General features: G+C 42.3%; 1 protein-coding gene across 1 annotated transcript; it reads left to right on the top strand.

Annotated features, from left to right (window-relative positions):
- The first annotated feature begins 140 nt into the window (after positions 1-140).
- On the top strand, positions 141-12,937 carry LOC120430864 (ubiquitin carboxyl-terminal hydrolase 16). Its single transcript, XM_039595992.2, has 4 exons — positions 141-326; positions 626-995; positions 1,070-2,890; positions 11,725-12,937. Exons 2-4 carry the CDS (start codon positions 648-650, stop codon positions 12,325-12,327), a joined length of 2,772 nt encoding a protein of 923 aa, XP_039451926.1. The 5' UTR covers positions 141-326; positions 626-647; the 3' UTR covers positions 12,328-12,937.
- Positions 12,938-15,807: the final 2,870 nt, after the last annotated feature.

Genomic DNA, 15,807 nt, shown 5'->3' with positions numbered 1-15,807 from the left:
AAAAAAACTTCATATAAAAAATAAATAAACCGGTTCAAAAATCAAAAACTTCCATTCGACCTTCCCATTCCAACTCCCCTCGCCTTCAAACCTGTCAAATCCCGTGACGTTTCGTGTATGTGCGGAGTTGGTGCATGGCCAAGAGGAGATGAAGACGTCGTCGTCGTCATTTTCTCAAAAAAATTTGCGATCTGCTGAAGGAAAAATGAAAACTTTGCCCCGTTCGCTGCGCTGCTACTGCTACAGTGTCCGTGCTTAATTCAACGTAATTGTGGGTGGCAGTCCTAAAAGGTGGTTTAAGTTCGAGTTCCGTGAAAGCGAAAAGGGTAGGTCCTAGATTTTGTGCACCGTAATTAACCTCACAATTGATGGTGTGATGGTGTTTTCTTCGATTTTTCCCTCTTTCGCTGGCGAAATTTACTGCAAAAAGTGCGAATTTGGTATTTAAATCGCGAGGATGGGGCTTTGGTCGTGAAAAAGTTACGTTCTTTGTCGCAGAATCGTTTCTAGGTCACACGCCACTGCTAGATCACCTTGGGCGGGGGTGGGGGTGTGAGGAGGGGGGGACCATGTTTTCTTCTTTGTTTTGGCTAATGTTGCTTCTTTTTACGGTGATGTTCCGCAGGGTTTGAAGGTGGTGCGCCAGCATGGTGAAGAAGAAGCAGTGCGAGTTTAAGGACGAAGACTCGTCGACGGAGTCGAACGACGATGCGCGCGTCCGGAATCCGGCCGCCGGGGAGGTGTGCGTGCACGTGAAGAACTCGATCCACACGCAGACGGTGCGCAAGCGGGTCAAGTCGGCCGGCGGGTTGGACCAGGCGTGTGGCAAGTGTGCGGAGAGCAAGAGCGCGGGGAGGGCGGATCCGGGCCCGGAACCGTTGGTGAGCGATCTGCTGGACTACGACGAGCCGGATCCGAGCCTGTGGATGTGCCTGAAGTGCGGGTCGCAGCTGTGCGGACGGTCCGTGAATCAGCACGCGCTGGAGCATTACAAGGTGAGGGGATTCTGGGAAATGAGCGGCGCTTATCGGAGGAGATAAGATTAATCGGAATTTTGCTTTTTTTTCAGACTCCCCGCTCGGAATCGCACGCGCTCTGCCTCAACACGACCCGCTTCCAGGTGTGGTGCTACCAGTGCGACCAGGAGGTCAACCCGAAGGCCGTGCCCCGGCTCGCCGACATCGTCGACTACGTCCGCCAGGAAGCCAAAGTGGCCGCGATGAAGAACGTAACGAACGTGGAACAACCGCCGCAACCGCCGACAATTGAAAATCTGGAGCAAACCATCGCCAGTGCGGTCAACTCGATCCGGACGCTGGCTGCCGGTGGGGACGGAGATTCAACGGCCAGCGGCGTTACGAACAGTACGATGGTTTACGGGCCGCAGCCCAAGCCGACGACGACGTCGGCGCCGAATTACCGTGACATCCGGTTGGACATTGGCGGAGGCGGAACCGGACGGAAGTTGCCTGCGATTGCGACGAGCAGCTTGTCCATCGTGGACAGTTTGCCGCGGCTGCGAGGTCTGTCGAATTTGGGCAATACCTGCTTCTTCAACGCCGTTGTTCAGTGTCTGACGCGGACGCCGTATCTGCTGGACGTGCTGCGGGAATCCTCCGTCCAGGGTGAAAAGTTCCAACTTCCCGGAGGCCCACTCAAGCTGAAAGATGGAACGGTGACCGAGTTGAGTCCAATCAGCGGCGAGCTGAACCCGTGGGGATCGTTCACGCAAGTGCTGGCCGAATCCCTGTCCGAGCTGCAATCCGGCGGCGGAGTCTTCTCCCCGTCCAAACTCTTCTCCCAACTCACCAACAAATGGCCCCAATTTGCCGGCATGGACCAGCACGACTCGCACGAGCTGCTCCGGCACCTGCTGGAAAGTGTCCGCAGCGAAGACCTCCGCCGTTACCAGCTGGTCATCCTTCTTTCCCTCGGCTACGGCAAACGCGTCGACCCAAACACCGTCGAGGACACCATGAAGGAAAAGATCAAGTTCTACGGCACGCAAGCCTCCGAGCGCATCCTCGGCCCCGAACCCGTGTTCCGTGGCTTCCTCGTGTCCACCCTAACCTGCCAGGACTGCTACCACGTCTCCGCGCGGCACGAATCCTTCCTCGACCTGTCACTCCCAATCAACTCGGAGAAACCGCAACCCCCGATCCGGCGAAAAGGCAGCCCCGAACCCGACTACGGCTACAGCGCCTCCACTTCCGGCGGAGCCACGCCAAAGCCCCTCAGCAGCCGCGAACGACGCCGCATCAAGAAAGCCACCAAAACAAAAGAAAAAGCCGAAAAAACCCAACAAATCAACAACGAACCTTCGGGAGAACCCGAAGCCGACAACGGCGGCGACGCCGCCGCCCCCGAATCCGACAAGGACGACGACGGCATGTCGGACGCGGACGTCGAGGACAACCTAACCGACGATTCGCAGCCGAAAAAGAGCGTCGACCAAAACGGCAACCAATCCGGCGGTCCGGAAAAGCGTGACGACGCCCCAGAAAATCCGAACAAAGAGGGCGAGTCGTCGAACGTGGTGTGCGAGCTGGGTCTCAGTCCCGAGGGGGTGGCCAACATGATGGAGAAGATGAGCCTGGAGCAGCAGGAGGCGAAGGCCAAGGCACGCCGGCAGCGCACCGTAAGTCATGCCGACTGGGGGAACACGCTGGCGCCGCGGTATCAGTGTGAGGACAACGAGTGTTCGATTCAGTCCTGTTTGAATGCGTTCACGGCGGTGGAGCTGATGGCGGGGAATAATAAGGTGTGCTGTGAGGCGTGTACGGAGCGGATTAACGGCAAGGAGGGGAAGTCGGTGAATACGAACGCGACGAAGCAGTTTTTGATTTCGTCGCCGCCGGCGGTTTTGATATTGCATTTGAAGCGCTTCCAGGTGAGTTTGTTTGTCATTATCGAGTCATGGTGTCAACAAAATCTCTAAAAACAAAATTAAAAAAAAGTTTTTAAATTAAAAAGTTTCCTGACTAAACAAATATCGAACATTTGACGAAAAAAAATTAAAGAACTACTAACAATGTTCTATTTAATTTTTGAAATCAATAAATTCTCCCATTTACAGTATAATCCGATCATAATATTTACCTTTTACAACAGTTGGGGGGTTTTCTGTAGGTAAAATTTGATATCCAATTTATATTTATAAACCTTTGTTGATTTTGATTTTTTTAACTGTTTTACCTGCTTCAATTTTTGCAACTAGAAAAAAAAAAGAAAAGAATAATTGTATTACAAATAACGATCGTTTAAGATGGCCGATCTAAATTTCGAGATCGGTGATACAAAATATCTCAGGTATTCTTCACGTATTTTTCATTTTTAAAATCTTACTTATTTTTCCAAATGCAAGGTTGTTACGGACGGCGCGGATCGCGTGGATAGCGCGGATCCACTATGGGCCATCCCCATACAAACAGGCGGCCAAATTATTTTTTTGCTTTTTAAATGTTTTTTTCATACAAATTTGGGTAAATGTATGGTATTGAAATGGTATACGTCGATTTTTATGACTTTTCATGTTTTTTCAATAGTTGATTGTTTATAATAAATAGTATTTTCATACATTTGCAAGTACAACAGAATTGCGTATATATTGTATTGCAAGTTTATATTATTAAATTATGGATAAGCTAATACATCCCCACTTCAAGAACACAACCCCTCCCCCCTCTTTCTTTCACCCCCTCCCTCCCCTCCTCCCCTCCAACAAAATTTTGTTAAGCGTTTAATAAATTCATTTTAAGTCAAATATTTATTATTTACTGCTGTGTGTTTCTTTTTGTGAGTCCATGCCATATAACTTGACCCTTACGAGCATGAATTGCGAAAATTTTAATTGTTAAATCAAATAACAGAAAAATTAATTTTATTCAAAATATTAATAATGAAATAAAACGATACAATACAAAACATGTTCTTACTAATCCTAATGTTCTTGTTCATGAAAATTCATTTGATTATAGAGTTTCTGACGGCTTCAGGATTTGTTAAAGGTACTTTTTATGACGTTTTGTACTAACCAACATAGAACTTAAATGTGGATCAGTTTCATGGATTGATCGCAGAAATTCATCATGCTAAGTCAATATTTTGCTGAATACTTTTTTCGGAGTCAAACTGAGATTCTCCATTCTCCAGTTTCGCTTGAGAAACTTCTTTACTTTTTTACTACTTTACTTCTTGAAACCAGGTACTGATTTTTGAAGCGACGATGCCAACGAAGTAGGTAGCAAAGCAAGTAAAATAAACGGGCGCATATGTAGATTGCAGCATATTTTGATAAAACGTAAATGTTTAAAATGGCATATCTCCGAAAACGCAAAAAATCGCAGGCTGAAAATTTCAGTAATGTTAGATTATGATCCAATCTTTCAAGTGATCTTAGTTTCATGTTAAGCATCGGTTAGCAAAAAAAGTACTCGATTAACAAACACAAAAAAATAAGTTTTGTCAAAAAAATGCTCCAGTTATTCGATGAAAACTTCAGTTTTTGGTTTGGAAACAACATTTATCTACTAATAGTTTCAAAGCTTATCTCATTACCTTTCCAATGATGTATAATTGTCCTAATAAAATATTTAAAATGGCTGAGCTATATTAAAATTAAACAATCAGCCTTTTTTACGAAAAACGCTAGTTTTTTACTCCAATTTTTGACTTTCAGCTTTCGTATCTCCGTAATGAACAAACTTATATACCATACCAATCAGCATAGCGCACCAGGTACGCGTGCTGTAGCAAGAAGACGCTTCCATCTTTCTCGGTCTTGTGCTGCTACTCTCCAATTTCCCAGGTTACAGATCTTCCGGATATCACCATTCACTTGATCTCCCCACCGTGCGCGCGGTTTCCCTGCTCTTCTGCCTGTTCCGCCAGCTGGTTCAGCGCGGTCAAATAGCAGTCTGACAGGCTGGCTCTCGTCCATTCGGGCGACATGGCCGGCCCACCTGAGCCTCCCGATTTTCGCCTGGGTGGCGATGGTCGGTTCTTCAAGAAACGCGTGCAGTTCGTGGTTCATGCGTCTTCGCCACACTCCGTCAGACACCTGCACTCCACCGTAGATCGTTCGTAGCACCTTCCGTTCGAAAACTCCAAGGGCACGTTCATCCTCCTGCCGCATCGTCCAGGTCTCGTGGCCATAGAGGACTACCGGTCTGATCAGTGTTCTGTACATCGTCAGCTTCGTGCGGCGTTGCACTCGATCCGAAGTGAGAGTTTTCCGTAATCCGAAGTACGCACGATTCCCAGCAAAAATACGAGTCCGGATCTCTTTGCTGGTGTCGTTGTCGGCGGTTACCAGCGATCCCAAGTACACGAACTCGCTCACCTCCTCCAACTCATCACCATCCACAGTTAGAAGGGTGAGACTTGGGGGGCCGACATCCTTCGAACCCCTTCCTTTCATGTACTTCGTCTTTGTCGTATTCATGCCAAGTCCTACACGCCTTGCTTGTACCTTCAGTCGGGTGTAGACGTCCATCACCGTCTCCAGGTTTCTTGCCACAATGTCGATGTCATCGGCAAAAGCAAGCAACTGGTAGGACTTGTTCATAATCGTGCCACTCGTTTCGATGCCCGCCCTTCGAATAATGCCCTCAAGGACGATGTTGAACAGCGCACAGGATAAGCCATCACCTTGCCGCAGCCCTCGGCGTGATCCAAAGGGTTCCGCTAATTCCCCCGAAACACGCACGTGACACATCACACCATCCAAGGTAGCCTTGATCAGTCGAGTCAGTTTAGCCGGAAACCCGTTCTCGTGCATAATCTGCCATAGCTGCTCGCGGTCGACTGTATCATAGGCCGCCTTGAAGTCGATGAAGATGTGATGTGAGGGCACGTTGTACTCACGACATTTCTCGAGGATCTGTCGGAGACAAAATATTTGGTCCGTGGTGGCGCGCGCGCCAGTGAAGCCCGCTTGGTAGGGCCCCACGAACCTCCTTGCGTGGGGTGACAGCTGACGGCAGAGGATCTGAGAGAGGATTTTGTAGGCCGCGTTGATAAGCGTGATGCCGCGGTAGTTGCCGCATTCCAACTTATCGCCCTTTTTGTAGATGGGGCACACGACACCATCCATCCATTCCTCCGGTAGCTTCTCCTCCTCCCAGATCTTGGAAATCACGCAGTGAAGCGCCCTCGCTAGTTTCTCTCCTCCATATTTGAAGAGCTCACCGGGTAACCGATCCTTTCCGGCAGCTCTGTTGTTCTTCAGCTTCCTGATCTCCCTCTTCACCGTCTCCAGATCAGGTGCTGGGAACTGTTCATCAGCTGCGGGCGCTCCAAGGTTGACTCCATCGCCGTCTCCGTTCGCTTCATCGCCGTTGAGGTGCTCGTTGAAGTACTGCTTCCACCTGTCCAACACCTCGCTCTTGTTTACGATCAGGTTTCCACCGCTGTCCCTGCACACGTCGGCTCGCGGCACGAAGCCTTTGCGGGACCGGTTCACCTTCTCGTAAAACTTCCGCGTTTCGTTAGCTCGGAATAGCTGCTCCATTTCCGCGCAATCCCGGTCTTCCTGCTGGCGCTTCTTAAGCTTGAAGACCGCGACCTGCCGATTCCGAGCCTGCCTTTATCGTTCCACGTTCCCTCTCGTCGCCTTGTGCAGCTTCTTGTCGTAAGCTGCTTTCTTCTCGGCGGTAATCTGTTGGCACTCGTCGTCGTACCAATCGTTTCGACTGACTCGGATCGCACTACCCAGTGTGGCTTCCGCTGCACTGCCGATGGCTGAGCGTATGCGGCTCCAACCACCCTCGAGCGAGGCTGCGCCAAGTTCCTCCTCACCTGGCAGATTCGCTTCCAGCTGCTGCGCGTAACTGTGGGCCACATCTCCGTTCTGCAGACACGCGGTGTTGAACGGAGGGGCCCGCCGGCTTCGGCGTTGGTTGTACACCGTCGACAGCTTTGAGCGCATGTCAACTCCAACTAGGTAGTGGTCCGAGTCAATATTCGCACCGCGAAAGGTGCGCACGTGTGTTACGTCCGAGAAGAATCGGCCGTCGATCAGGACGTGGTCGATTTGCGTTTTCGTCCGTTGGTCAGGTGATGTCCAGGTGGCTTTGTGGATGTCCTTGCGAGGAAAGTAGGTGCTCTTGACCACCATTCCACGGGAGGCTGCGAAGTCGATGCAGCGTTGGCCGTTGTCGTTCGTGACCGCATGTAGACTTTCTGGGCCTATTGTCGGTCGAAACATTTCCTCCCTTCCGAACCGAGCGTTCATGTCCCCAATGATGATTTTTACATCCTGCCGCGGACAGCCGTCGTACACCTCCTCCAGCGTCGCGTAGAATGCTTCCTTCTCATCATCGGTCTTTTCTTCGTGGGGGCAGTGCACGTTGATGATGCTGTAGTTGAAGAAACGGCCTCTTATCCTCAACTTACACATCCGCTCGCTGATCGCCGTGAAGCCGAACACGCGATCCTGCATTTTGCCCCGCACGATAAAGCCGGTACCCAGCTTCTTGTCCTTGCCGCCGCTCAGATAAAAACGGGAATTGGTCTGCCGACCTGGCCAGTCGAGCACCTGCTCCTCCTCCAAGCACACCTCCTGCAGTGCCACAACATCGAAGTTGCGAGGTTGCAACTCCTTCGCTAAGGCGAATTCGAAACCCAAGAAATTTAAAGACCTGCAGTTCCAAGAGCCGAGTCGCCAATCGGTGGTCTGCTTTTCTATGGGCTTCTGCCGTTTGTTCCGGATTTCTAGCCTTCTTGCCATTCGCGATCCTCTTTTTCGGTAGGCAGCCTTATCAGGGCTGCGCTAGGAATGAATGAATGAACAAACTTAGAGCTTTAAAAATTTGGATTTTTCTTAGTTAGAATGTTTACTTTCGAGAAAAAAATACCAAAAAATATTTGGAGAAGGTCACTTTTTTGAAACTTGGCCACCCAATGTACCATAGTGGGATCTGGCGCGGATTTGGTGGCTAACTTTTCTCAGGCGCGGATTTCGTGCGGATGGCAATTTTGATAAATAAATTAATTGAGAGAGATAGAAATACTTTCAAGTTATGTAAAAAAATAATATCAGGATAATTTGTTTTTTCCTTTCAGTGCAAGAATTTCATTTTAATTTTGTTGTATGTTTGTATTTTCTTAGTGCGAACCGTCGAAAAATGAAGATGAAGATTGTGTAGAAATTATTTTTTATATGTTTCTTGTCATTGCTTAACATCTCCCGCTCTGAGTTCTGAGTAATGATTTTTAACCTTATTAATTTTTAATTTTATGCTGGATTTATTCAATTTTTAATGTTGTAAATCAAATATTACAAATTTTTCCCGAAGTTATAGACATTGGGATGTGTAACAAAAACGATTATTGGGGCTTGTTCTGGTGGGCGCCAAATATGAGCTTGACTGGACGTAACAGAAGCTGGCCTCCACTTTCGAATTTTAGATGTGATTCAATCCGTAGAAATATTTTTTTCTAAATTTAAACATTCTTGGCGAAAATAAAAAGATCAGAACATTCAAAATCAAAGCTACAGAAATTCAAAAATTCGAAACTTTTTTTTAATAGTTTTTTTAACAAAAAAAAAATCAAAATTCATATTTAAAATTTTTTGAAGTTTCTAAAACTTTAATCCGAAATTTCTTAATTGAAAATATTAGAAATCTGAAATTCAAAACAACAAAAATCAGAAATTTAAAATTTTTTAATAATTTAAAAAGTCAAAATTTGAAAACTAAAAAATATCAAATTCAAAACAATTAAGAAAACAAAAAAAATATTTCTCAAATCTCAAATTCTTTAATTCTTAAATTCTTAAATTCTTAAATTCTTGAATGCCACAATTTTTCAAGTCATATTTTATGTTAGAGATTTTGAAATTATGAGAAGAATTTATTTTAAATATCGGAAATGAATTTCTTTCGAAGTGAAATTTTAGCGAGGATTTTGGAATACAAACTGCATTAAGATTGTTAGTTTTTGAATTTTTAGACTTTCGAAATTTAAAATTTTATTATATTTGTATTTGAGCTTATATTTTTGAAGTTAAATTTTTAAGGTTTTTAAATGTTGTATTTTCTATTTTGTAGATTTTTTTTCATGACCCTTGCTTTGGTCGTATCTTGATGTTTTTTGTAAGGGATTTATTGCTTTCATTCTTTTGGAGCCTTTAAACATAAAACGAGTTTGTATTTTTTTTTTCAAATACTTCTGGAGCAACATTTGAAAGGGGCGGTTCGACATTGCTCTTACGGCCTTTCGTCCCATTTAAAGGCTGGGCTCAAATGTAGCTCCAGACTTTATGAATTAGTTTTTAAAAAAATAAAATTTCTTAAATGTTGGTCGCGATATTTTTTTATATGGCGCGGAATTCACGCGGTTTCGGTTCTTAGGTCGGCGCGGATTTTTTTCTACTCTCCCGTAACAACCCTGCAAATGGCAAAAATATGTTTTCCACAGCCAAACACACAGACATTTGCTCAGCTGGTGATTCTGAGTCGATATGTACAAATGAAGGCAGGTCAAGGAGGTCTAATTAAAAAGTTCATTTTTCGAGTGATTTTATATCTTTAAACTTCCAATCCCATCAGGCAAAACAGGGATCAGCGCGTATATAATGATGAATAAGTGGCATTTGGGTAAAAACACTTTTTCTTCCTTTTTCGCCCGTGGAAACAACGGGGACGCAGGCCAAACACGATCGAAGCAGGCCTTGCCTCGCAAAGAGCAACGGCGTGACTGACCAGCTTCTTTCAAAATCACTGTTTTCTTCTTTTCTCCCGCGCGAAACAACGACGCAGGCCACACACGATCGAAGCAGGCCTTGCCTCGCAAAGAGCAACGACGAGACTAAAAAAAAAGGGCCTAATAAAAACAGTATTATAAAAAAAAAAACATTAACATAGCGCAAACACTCTCATAATATAATTTGTAATGTTCATGCCGATTTAAGAATTCAAGAAATTTAATAATCAGAAATCTCAAAATTCTTGTAATATTTTTTGTTTCAAATAAAATTTGATTATTTTGTTGATTCCTGAAATATTTCAGTAAAAACTTGTTTCTTCTTTTACAACCACTAGATCAATTTGTAAATTTTTGAGCCCTTCTAGACAATTGTAGAGCTTGTCAAAATGAATATTTTTGTTCATGGAAATCGAATTTTGGTCAATTCCATCAAAAGTTATGGGCAAAAAACGATTTAAAATTGCTCATTTTCAAATTGAGATTAAATGAGTTAAACAAAAAAGACCTCCGAGATATTTTCAGCAAATGTACTCCAAAATGTGTACTTTCAGATGCTTCTAAGAGCGAGGTCAAACTCCACCACCTTGTCGAGTTATTCACATTTCAAAATGGCGTCTTTTTCGTCGTATTTTGGCTATAACTTTCGTTTAAAAGGTCCGATTTTCGCTCTCTTGGAAGATAAATGCTTGTTTTTATAAGCTCGTCAAATGTCTAGAAGACACCAACTCGCTACGACATAAGCCTGTGTTGATAATTTCAAAAAAACTCATTTTTTCATAAACACCTCAACCTGAATTACAAAAATGGCTCAAGGAACTTCCCGTTTGAAGATAGAGCTTTGTGCCTTTCAGCAAAGTTGCTCAGAATTGTGAAGATGCAAAAGAAATTCAAGTTCATTAAAGTTGTTTGCCAAAAAAAATAATCTCTGATACTTCCTTAGGAATCTTTCATGTTTTCATATGAATCACATCAATTTTGTTCAGTGCTTTAACAAAATTCAAAAGAATTATTTAGTTTGTCGATCATGATCATTTAAATTAATTTTGTGTTTTTGCTGTCGAACATTATTTTTTGTAAGATTGAATTCTGTCAAGCTGAAAAATATTTTTTTCCCTTAGTCACTTGACGTTTTACCAGGATTTACCTATTCTCGTCGAAGGCTGACGAAAACCGAACGAGAAGCGAAGGCAAAAAAAGAATAAAGGCTAGCCACCAACACCACCAACAGCGCGTGTAAGGCTGAGCCAGTGATGCCAGGAAACTTTCTCTGTAAATGCCTATAAATCGTGAGTGTTCGCTTAAAATTTCGCTACGCTGAAAGAAAAAAGAATACAGCCGAAAATAGAAACTGCGTGGGTCCCAGTGCATTCTCGTCAGACCAGAATAGGTTTAAAATTTTTATTTTGTTAAATCCTTGTAAAAGGAATACATTTTGTTAAAAGTCAAATGATACAGAAATGTTCATAATAATTTTCTGTACTGGTTGGTGTACGTGGTTTTAGTAAATTTTAAGAAACACTCCAGATTATCCAGCATCATTCAGACACAATCGCTTGGTATGATGAGAATGGGCATTGTCCACGCTCCATACAAAAAAGATTCTTTTTGTATGGTCAATTGTCCACGAAGTAACCCCCTCCCCCTCCCCTCCCTGAGATTTCCAAAAAAAAGTGTCCACGTGGATTATGGATGGTCTCAAACGTCGATTTAAGTATTTGAGAAATTTTCAATTCAGAGATCAAACAAAAAAAAATGTGTTTCTAAACTTAAAATTTTTAATTTTTGTTGTACACCTCAAAAAAAATTTGGCCCTTTGAAATAAAAAAAAAAACAGCAGTTTTATTCGAAAATAACAGGTTTACATGAAATTTGTCAATTAAACTCCTCAGATTTGCTTGTTTAAAAAACATAAAACAGGTTGATCACCTTGACGTCAAAGAATTTGAGTCGACACCATGCAAGCGGTACCCAACGTTCAACCGCTCAATTATTAATCTATCCCTCTCTTTCCAGGTCGGTCCCCGTGGCATGTTCCGCAAGATGACCAAAACCGTCACCTTCCCGTTCGTCCTGGACATCGCCCCGTTCTGCGGCTCGCGCGTCAAAAAGCTCCCAACCGTGCGCCCCGGCCAGAAGAAGCTCCTCTACTCGCTGTACGGCATCGTCGAGCACTCCGGAACGATGCACGGTGGCCACTACGTCGCCTACGTCAAGGTCCGTCCCCAGCTCGCCAAGGACGACCCCCGGTGGACGTTCCTGCCAAAGGGTTCCAAAGCCGAACTGGACCAAAAGGACGAAGAGGCGATCCAGCTGGAGAAGGAACTGGCCCGGGAGCAGGCCCGCGGAATGACGGCGGCGGCCGCAGCCCGTGACAGCGACGACGCGCTCACCTCGTCCAGCAGCACCTCGTCGAGCCGATCGTCCACCGGAACCACGTCCGACGGGGAAGAGTGCGAGGGTGCGGTCGGGTACACGCCCAAGCCGGAACTGCTGCCGGACGTGGATCCGCCGCCCGGCAAGTGGTACTACGTGTCCGACAGTCACGTGCGCGAAACGACCGAGGACAGTGTGCTGAACGCCCAGGCCTACCTGCTGTTCTACGAGCGGATCTTCTAAGATACTTTTTCTTCTTTTTTGGTGCATTTATCAAACAGTGCAGAGCGTCAACGGCCGTAAAACACACACAGTTTTGTTTTGTTACTCTACACAATTATTATTGAGAAAGCGGAAGCGAACAAAAAAAACCCACAATCAACCAATCCCCTTTCTTCTTCTTTTTCACGATGATCATGATGATGATGAAGTTGTGTGCGAGTGTGTATTTTATCGTAACTTATTTTACAAATGAGAAAAACTTAACACAAAAATCAATCAAGTTCTGCTACTTCCCCAAATCAAGTGTTATTCAAAAAAAAGCTATCCATTTAAAAAAAATAAAATTCAAAATCTATCTAGAAATTGTAGGGTTCTTTAGAGCGCTAAACGAAACAGAATAAAAATAAGCTGGAGTTATGCATGATTAGTAATGATAGGTTTAAAAAAAAACAGGCATAAACTTTTACTCGCTGCAAATAAGAAAAAAAAAAAAGAAATGGGATGAGATTTTGAAAAATAAATTGATTCAAACAAGCATGGCAAGTGCATTACTTCTAGCGAGTAAGCGGATGAGTTAAAAAATGAAGAATGATGATAACCACAATACGCAAAGAAACAACAATAAAGGGAATAAAGAAGAATCAATTTTCAAAACTCTTTTTGCCGAGCGATCCAACCGCAGTTAGGGAGTCCGTAAAAGAAACAAGTTAAAAATATATTATACATGATAAATTGTAATTTACCGCAAAAACTACTTTTTTCGAAATAAATCTGATTCATTGCTGCAGAAAACTAAAAGCGTTTTATTTCGATGTTAGGGAGCGTTATTTTATTATAAAAGAAATAAAAAAATTGAACATTGGCCTCAGCCAATTTGATACCATTTTTTAATTTACAGATTTTGGTGGTTTTTAAATTTCAGAACGCAAAAATCCCAAATTTTGCGTTACGTAATAACTTTCTACACGGCGCTCACACACACTATCAAAACAAACGTTTGGTAGTGTGTGTGAACTCCGTGTAAAAGGGGTGTCGACTTGAAAAGTAACCCCGTTCGTTTGACAACAGTTGGTGTCAAACCATCGGGGTTTGAGTATTTATCGATCGAAAAACTGCTTTGTTTACTAAAGGGCCTTAGGACCTACTGAAAACTAGGCCTAGATTTGTGTTTCAAAATTACAAAATTTCAGATTTTTTTGAAATTTTGTGTTTATAATTTTAGAATTTTAGTTTTTGTACGATTTCAGAATATTTCGTTTTATTTTTTTTTATCAGGATGATGCCTTGAAGTTTTGTATCATTTGAAGCATAGTTCTGGTTTTTTTTATATGTATTGACCAAAAAACAATAAAGAAGGGCCGAGGTACCCCAACGGAATACGGAATATCTCCGGTAAAAATGAACCATATTTGCCCCCCATCTGACGGATAAAAATATAGACAAATCTGGATCTTTTGCAACCGGAAGCATCTAATTTGGTAAATTCTACCAAAAGTCATTAGATTTAAAAAAAAAATGGGGGTCAAATGACTACCCGAGCATTCGAGTGTTAATATCACTTAAGTGCTTATAACTTTTGATAATGTTATCAGATTCCAATCTTTATGGCTCATTGGAAAGTTCTTTTGATTAGCCATCCAACGAAAGGTTACATGCTAGATACGGACAACTTTTCATCGGAATATCAGAGATCAGCCATCAAAAACCATATAAAAATAAGACTTAAGTGCTCATAATTTTTGATACAGTTATAAGGTCTTTCAAATAACCTTTTTAAAATATATAAGATGAAGGGTTTTCTTACAAAACCACGCTTTTTACAATCTTCCGGACTTTCTTCAAAATGTTTTTTTTTTAGCAAGACTTTTGAAGTACTTTACTTAACTTCATAATATTCAATAGGGTCTTATGGGACCCAAAGACGGATCAAATGAGACCAAAACGGTTAAAATCGGTGCAGCCAATGCGAAGCGCGATTGGCATTCATTACTCCAAAAATACATGCCACAAAATTCGACTTTCAAATCCGTTTTAACTATTTAATAGGGCGAATCTGTAGATGTTAACAAAAGTCTATCCCACTTGCTCTAGTGACAGTTCACGTTGAGTAAGAAAGGGATAGGCTGCTTGTTTACATCAACGGATTCGCCATATTTAAATGTTAATACGGAAATTTCTGATTTTTTCCGGGAAATTTGGTCCTAAAAGCTTAAATTTGTCATATTATTGTTCACAACCGTAATGCTTATTTTTTTGAGTTATATAGGGTCAATGTACAACCAACGAAAAAAAAAAAAAAACACCGCAAAGGATTTAAAATTGATTTTAAAATCAATTTTGAAAAATTTACTTCGCGGCCCTTCTTGACAGAAAAAGACAGAAAGCCACCAACTGGGAACGGGGTCACTTTTTAGTTTGACACCCTCTTTACATAGAGCTCACTCTTACTACCAAACGTTTTGTTTGATAGTATGTGTGAGTCCCGTGTGAAAAGTGACAGCTCGTCACTTTTAAGTTTGACTTTGTCAAACCAACGGGGTACAAACTAAAAAAGTGTCAAACGAGAAAATGACCAACCACTGGGGGTTGAGTATATCAATGCAGAAAAATGCATTTTAGATGGTTTAGGTTTGATTAGACTTCTATTTTCATAAAAAATTGAGGTTTTTGAAAAAAATATTTTATTGCCTTTCGATTTTTCGGACCAATTTTGAAGAGGGAAGGGTGACATAAACTTATTTGCAACGGCCTAACCTAAAAATGGTTATAACTTGAAAACGGACAAAATTTCATTAAAGTATTTTTTTAATAATTTTTCAAAACATATTTTTTTTTCTGAAAAGCTGGCATCTTGTGTCCCTAAAACACACAAAAAATAAATAAAAATAATAAATAATAACAAAATAAATATTTTTTTTGAAATTGGGTACTAAAGCCCTATGTAAATTTTTATGTACAACGGTAAAAAACACGATTAAAAACCATTTCTGATCACTTTTTTTTTTCAATTTAATGCATTTTTTTTTGTTTTGACAAGACAACATTTTTTAGAGGGTCAACTATGGTCCCCTTGGAACGAGCTGTCAACCAGGAGCTTTTCTGTCAAGAAGGACCGCGAGGTTAATTTTTCAAAATTGATTTAAAAATCCGTTTTAAACTATTTGTGGTCGTACAAAGGGTCATTGTACTCAGAAAAATAAGCTTTATCGCTGTAAACAATAATATCAGCAATCTAAGCTTCATTTTAGGACCCAATTCTCATCCACCTTATTCTTACAAATCCATACAAGAGGAAAGGGAATACAATACTCTTTGTCCATACCTACAAGTTTGCTGAAGACAACAAATTAATTTAACAAAATTTCTTCAAAAGTTTCATATTTTTGAATTTTTACAAAAAAAAAAAATATGATACCATATCATACAGATGGCATTCAAAAAGTTACAGCCAGTTTAAAAAATACAAAAAATAAATTAAAAAATGGTTCATTTCGTAAAGAA

The sequence above is a fragment of the Culex pipiens genome, chromosome 1 (genome assembly GCF_016801865.2).
Source record: "Culex pipiens pallens isolate TS chromosome 1, TS_CPP_V2, whole genome shotgun sequence".
NCBI classification, from domain to species: Eukaryota; Metazoa; Arthropoda; class Insecta; order Diptera; family Culicidae; genus Culex; species Culex pipiens.
The sequence above is the reverse complement of the archived record's forward strand: the minus strand, read 5'-3'. Positions and strand labels throughout refer to the sequence as shown.

Excerpts from the sequence above, each read along its gene's own strand:
- LOC120430864 (XM_039595992.2), top strand. The coding sequence starts at position 648 with ATGGTGAAGAAGAAGCAGTGCGAGTTTAAGGACGAAGACTCGTCGACG. Across the intron at positions 996-1,069 it reads ACGCGCTGGAGCATTACAAG|ACTCCCCGCTCGGAATCGCA; the intron begins GTGAGGGGATTC and ends CTTTTTTTTCAG. Across the intron at positions 2,891-11,724 it reads TGCATTTGAAGCGCTTCCAG|GTCGGTCCCCGTGGCATGTT; the intron begins GTGAGTTTGTTT and ends CTCTCTTTCCAG.